Below are 5,885 nucleotides of genomic sequence, written 5' to 3'. Positions count from 1 at the left end.
TTAGTATTATTTAATATATAATAATTAATATACCTTATTTTCCACCAGCCGGGGCTGAGGCCTTTCTGTGCTGCCTCACGCCCTCCCATCACCCCCTGTGACTGCTGACCGTTGAGGCGAACCAGTACAGTTTAGAAACAGACCTTTAAAGAGACAGAGGGGGGAAACACTGGTGGGAATTAGCCTTTGAGTTGTGTCAGGGAACCCTCCGGCGCTGGTTGGTTTGTTTTGTTTTACGCGCTCTGCGGTGTGACCACATTCTTTGGGGTTTGTTTCAGGAAAACGTGTTTCCGGGAGCTCAGCGCCACAGACCCCTCGAAGTGTTGAAGCTGGTGTTGTTTGAGCTGCAAGCAATTCAGGGCAGTTTAAGCCAGACCAAAACCACTGAGCAGAAGGAGGAGTTTGAACAAGTGAGTATTTCTTTACGTCTGCTGTGTGTTTCTGAGAAACATCACCGCTCCTCTCAAAGCATCGGTTTCCAGGGATCTGAGGAACAGCCCTGCCAGCCCACTCATCCAGTTTGCCCCAGCAGAACCTCTGGTGCCCTAAGCCCCCAGTGCCTTGTCACCACTGTTGAAGAGCGGAGGCTCCGGGCTGGTGGCAGGGTGGGGTTGGCAGGTCGGAACCGTGGCGGTGGCTGCAGGAAGCAGGGGCTGCAGGTCGGAACCGTGGCGGTGGCTGCAGAAAGCAGGGGCTGAAGGCCAGGAGATGGCGGCATTTCAGGCAGGCCTGTCCGCAGAGAGCTGGCTGCGCTCCTCCGCTCTGTCGTGACCTCCGTAGGTGTCAGCCAGTTGTGTTCCGTGGCGCTTTTGTTCCAAAATAATTTCATGTTGTCTCTTTTTACCTCTTCCATAACATTGCTTGCTAACAGCTCTTAGATCAAGAGATTGGTTGTCCCTCTGTATCCCCCAGCACTTCCTGGACCACATCGCTAACGCTGCAGTGTGGTTGAGGCTGCTGGGAAGGTCCCCTCTCCTGGAGGGGCACTTTGGAGGTGGGGGGAGCTGAGAGACCTGGGCTTGCTTGGGCTGCAGAAGGAGTTTTGGGGGATCTTCCTGCACCTACAAGGAGGTCATCGAGAGGGTGGGACCTGGGTCTTCGTAGTGGTGCACAGTGGGAGGATGCAAAACAGGCGTAGATTGAACCAGCTGGCCATCGGGAACAACCCTTACTCCCGAAGACAGCCAAGCCCTGGAACAGGCTGTTCGAGAGAGACCAGTTCCTGTCCTTGGAGGGTTTCACAATGTTGACCAGATAAAGCCCTGAGCAACCTGCTGTAACCTCTTGCTGCCTCTGCCGCGAGCAGGACCCTGCTTCCCTCCCAGCCTGAATTACTTTATGATGCTGTAAATGTGTCAGCAACACCCTGTAGAAATTCCCTCCATTCTGGTGTATTCCCCTGCTTTTCCTGCCTTCAGCTAACAAACTTTTTGTGTGTGCTTCTGTTAAGCTTTGTGAAAAAGCAGAGGCTGGACTGACCCTGCATGACAGTGAGCTGATCCCTCTCACAAACTCAATTTGCCAGTAAGTGACCACTGATTTCCCTGACTGTTCCCCAAAAGGAACTAGAAATTGTTGTGTGAGCTGAAAACTTCAAGGGTGAGCCAGAATAAACCCATGGCAGCTCATGGAGCAGAGAAATACCGAGAGAGGCGTTGGAGAGGTGCGCTCTGTGAATGTTAGTGTGGCAGGAGATTATTTCTTGCTGCGTGTAGATGGACTTGAACAATCAGCCTGGGAGAAGTCTGTAATCTGGGACAAAATAGTTCCTTTTTTCACGACAGCGGAGAAAATACTTTCTAGAAAATGTATTTCAGTGACAAAATCATTAATTTAAACTGTATTTAACATTTTGGTTCCACTTGTTGTTTTCCCTCGTCTAGGGCTTTGCACCATTTGTCACGGCTGAAAAGCCTTGTCGAGGAGAACAGCGAGCAGCGATGGTCAGGAGGGAGATAAGCCACAGAGAGAGGCTTGTCCGTGAAGCCGATAGCTCGGACTGTTTTAATATCGTGTCATTTGAAGGATTTGGCAGCCTGCCCTCTGGCCAGTGTCCTTTGTGAACGCTGGACCGAGATGTCTTCAGTATTTCTGTATGTGTTTGTTCATTCTTCATTAGCTTAATGGAGCGTTAGTGCTTCCAGCGGGACCTAACAATCTGTGAGTATTAAAGAGTATTTAATTAAAATAGTGTGAATGTTTTCCCGGCAGAACCTCTGTGTGTTTATAAAACCTCCCCAAAACTGAACTACTTGGCCAATTCTACTTGTCCCTCGTTCCCCGGCCCCGCAGAAACGGGGCAAGCTCCACGTCATGGGGAAAGTGAAGCAATAGGAGAATTACATCATATTTCCAGTGCTCCTCTTCCTAACGGGGCTGGAGTGGTATAATTGTAGGCTCCTTGTTCCCCAAGCACAAACTTACCAAACATATTGTATCAAAAAAGGCTGGAGGAGGTCTTCGCCCCCCTCGGAGAGGGACTTTTCCCCCCTTGGAGGACTTCACCCTCTTGGTGAGTGGTAACTTAAGTTGTGAATCGAAAGATACTGATGGAACATGTTGAAAGAGGCCTTTTGCGCTGCTTATATGGCGTAGCCTGGTGTTCTCTCTGCTGTCAGGAAGCAAAGCTGGGCACAGCAACACGCCTTTCTAGTGACCTTTCATCCTGGGTGTTTAGAGGTGTGCACGGGAAAGCATGTGCTGATGCTGAGAAATGAAATAGAAACCAGAAGATGAAGCAGAAGGAAGATGAGCTCAGTATTTATCCAACCTTCCTGTTATGAATTAGCAAGTAGTGAGGTAAAACCAGATGTCTTTATTTTATGATGGTGGTGGCATCACGAGAACGTGTGGAGCATGAGTAATAAACCATCATAATGTGTTTCAGTCAGATTTTACTGGTCTTTCTCAAAATGCTGCAAGCTAGGTGTGACCTCATTAGATTCCCCTTGGAGAATCCTCACACTTACCTGTGTTTTGGAGATCACTCATGCTTTGAAGGGATTTTTTTATCAGCCTCCAGATATTTCTTCCTTATCAGGCTACTGGACTTCGATGGGGAGTTTGATCACAACCTTTTTTAGGGGTTTATGGCACATTTTAAACACAAAGTGTTTTCCAGCCGTGTGGAGGTGGTGCTGAGGGACAGGGGTTGGGGGCACCTGGCCGTGCTGGGGGGAGCAGGGACTCGAGGAGATCAAAGGGCTTTTCCAACCCAGACCATTCTGTGTGATTTTCGGTAACAACTGAAAGTATTGTTGGTGTAATTGAATATTTGTGTTTACTCTTGGGTGTTAAAGGCTTTGCCCGTGGATAAGGTCCACTGTGTGTCACACAAGCCAGAAGTATGAACCGAAGCAACAACTGTGTGACACTCACTAGTTGTAACCAACAGAAATTGAAATAAGCATTGAATAAAATAAAACCACCAATCAAACGCGGTCAGTCAGTAAGTGGAGACAACCAGCTTCGCAGAACAAGGTTTTTTTGAATGCTGTCAAGACTTTTATGGCCATTAAGAAGTATTTTCAAGAGAGATTTGGTCCCTTATCACTAGAAAAAAGTCACTTGGTTGCATACACCGATCAGTTCTTGCAATTGTAGCTGGAATTTCGTTTCCTTCTAAGGGAGAATAAAGCAGTTGCCGCTAAACCAAAGCGATGGGGGTATCCAAGGTGTCGGAGATGCTCCAGCACCGGAGGAGAGGAATTCTAGTGTCTGCTGTAGCAGCAGGGGAAAACCCGGGGCAGAGCCCGGGCGCTGGAGGAGACGCTCCGCTAGATAAGAGGAAAGTCACTGTTTCTCGGCAAAGTACCAGAAGTGTTTGCTAAGGATGGACACAAACATTCGTGTGTCTCCACATTTGCATATTCAGGAAATCTTTTACGAGGACGGCACTTCCTCCACCGCAGCTGTATATATGTCAGGAGCGCGGAGCTGAGGGAAGGGAAGAGCTTTGAGGAAGACGAGGACTGCGCTCGTAAATCTCGTGAAGGTCTCATCTGTGGTAAGACCATGGCCTGGCGTGGTGGGAGGAAAACGGGGGGTTTTTCTGGGGGATCCACACGTATCTGGAATTGTGAGAGCCTTGAAAATCACTATATATATTTTCTTCCTTGCTGATCACGGATTCCTCAATCTACCCTGGCTTTTAATTTCTGTGTCCTTACTCTAAACATCTGATTAACATTCCAAAGAGAATGTTAATTCTCTGCACAGAGAGAATTACAGTGAGAATTTGGGATCTGGGGGAAAGGAGAAAAACTTTTCATTGGTTTTCACTGCCCTGATGCTGGTATTGCCAAGTGGAGCGGCTGAGCTTCCACAGCTCCTCCAGGACACAGCATCAAGGGCTGCTGAGCAGAGACGAGCTCTATCTCATAAGGAAAAATAAGTGTTTCTGGAAGTTTTGGGTTAACTTCAGAAAGAAATCCAGAATGTGGAGGGAGAGGAACTGTTAAAAGTATCTCTCTGCTAATAAAAGGAGCAAAAGGCCTGAGTGCTGCTATGTCGAGGACCTACCATTAAGACCAAGAAGGGTAGGAAGGAAGGAACATTTTTTTTTTCCTCAACAACTGACAGAATATTTGCCTTGAAAAGAAACAAGTTAACCAAATCTTTGTTGTGAAAAATGAATGGGATGTCCGGAGTGTTCCGTGGAGCATGCAGGGTGTTTTAATCCTCAGTGGTCATTGAGAAGGAAGCGTACCAGAACTAGCTGGATTTGTCCCTAAAGATGAGTCACCTTCGACTTTTGTGCTTTCTGGAAAGTCCAAAGCCCAAAGGAGGAAGAGCTTTCAAAGGTGATAAAATAACCCCAAAGTCCCTTGTTGCTTTGGGTGGTAACCAGCGAGTCCCTCGCTGCTGCCAGGGAGGAGCAGGGAGAATTTTGGCCCGTGACCTCCCTGCAGAGAGTGATAAATGATGTCAGGGAAGGGATAACGTTGACTTAAAACCTCAGCACTGGGTGGGGGATGAAGCTCAGATTCCACCAGGGAGAGCGTGATTGATGGGTCTTCCCTGAGCGACCTGCGCTCGGTGGGCTCTGCCTGCCAGCGTGAGCGCAAAGCTCTCTGAGAAGGGTCGGGGAGGGCCAGCCCGGTCAGAAAAGGCTTTGCCTGCGTCCCGGGTTTCTCATAGAAAGAAACCGTAACGGAAGAGGCTGTTGCGTCTCTCATCCCAGTTACAAGCGCGTGTAAGGTAGGAAGGGTGTACCCTGGAAGGGTTAACTGGGCTGTACTCCAAGTCCTGCCAGAGAGGCTGGACTGGAGGGAATGCTGGTCTCACCTAGCGGAGCTTTGCCTGTGTGGTTCGGTCCGGTGCGGGAGGGCGAAGGGGAACGGCTCAGCTGCAGCAAGAGCGCCCGAGGCTTGTGCAAACCTCATCAACGACAGCGTGTGAGCTGGGAGAGGGGTTGCCAAAGAAGGTCCGAAACCGTTTCTGTGGTTCAGCCGTTTCTGTGTGTCCGTTGCTGTGTCTGAGCAGATTACCCAAGAGCCCAAATGGTCAGTTAAATGTATTTGGACTGTGGGGTAGGAACTAGATGGGTTTTTCCTCCAGGATTCGAGGGTTCAGACTGTCCCAATTTTGTGTTGTGCCTTGGGCTCACGATACATGAGTAACGTTCCACCTGAACGTGGAAGCTGTCAGCCCTTTCTGCTGGATCAGGGAAGAAGGGATTCGGTGTTGCATCACAGCTCTGCAGCATGGGGCTGCTGCACGCTGTGAGTCACCGCCCCGAGCTCCGTAACATAACTGAGCGCACCCTGGAATTAACATCCTGTTGTCTCAATGTTGATCTTCTGTGGACTTTCAGCTTTACTAAATGGATAACCCGGCGTTCGAACTGCACGGGGAGGCCCTACGCAGCTCTTCAGGAGGGAAAG

At 49.2% G+C, this 5,885-nt stretch overlaps 1 protein-coding gene across 1 annotated transcript in view; it reads left to right on the top strand.

Moving 5' to 3' along the window:
• Nucleotides 1-278: 278 nt before the first annotated feature.
• The window catches only part of DYNAP (dynactin associated protein), a gene marked incomplete at its 5' end in the record, with an annotated part of 10,122 nt that continues 4,515 nt past the window's right edge, over nt 279-5,885 (top strand). The window contains one exon of the mRNA XM_010134474.1: nt 279-410. Coding sequence (XP_010132776.1) covers nt 279-410 — 132 coding nt within the window. The remainder of the gene's footprint in view (nt 411-5,885) is intronic.

Source organism: Buceros rhinoceros, unplaced genomic scaffold, assembly GCF_000710305.1.
Source record: "Buceros rhinoceros silvestris isolate BGI_N320 unplaced genomic scaffold, ASM71030v1 scaffold4394, whole genome shotgun sequence".
NCBI classification, from domain to species: Eukaryota; Metazoa; Chordata; class Aves; order Bucerotiformes; family Bucerotidae; genus Buceros; species Buceros rhinoceros.
This window is presented reverse-complemented; position numbering and strand designations above follow the sequence as displayed.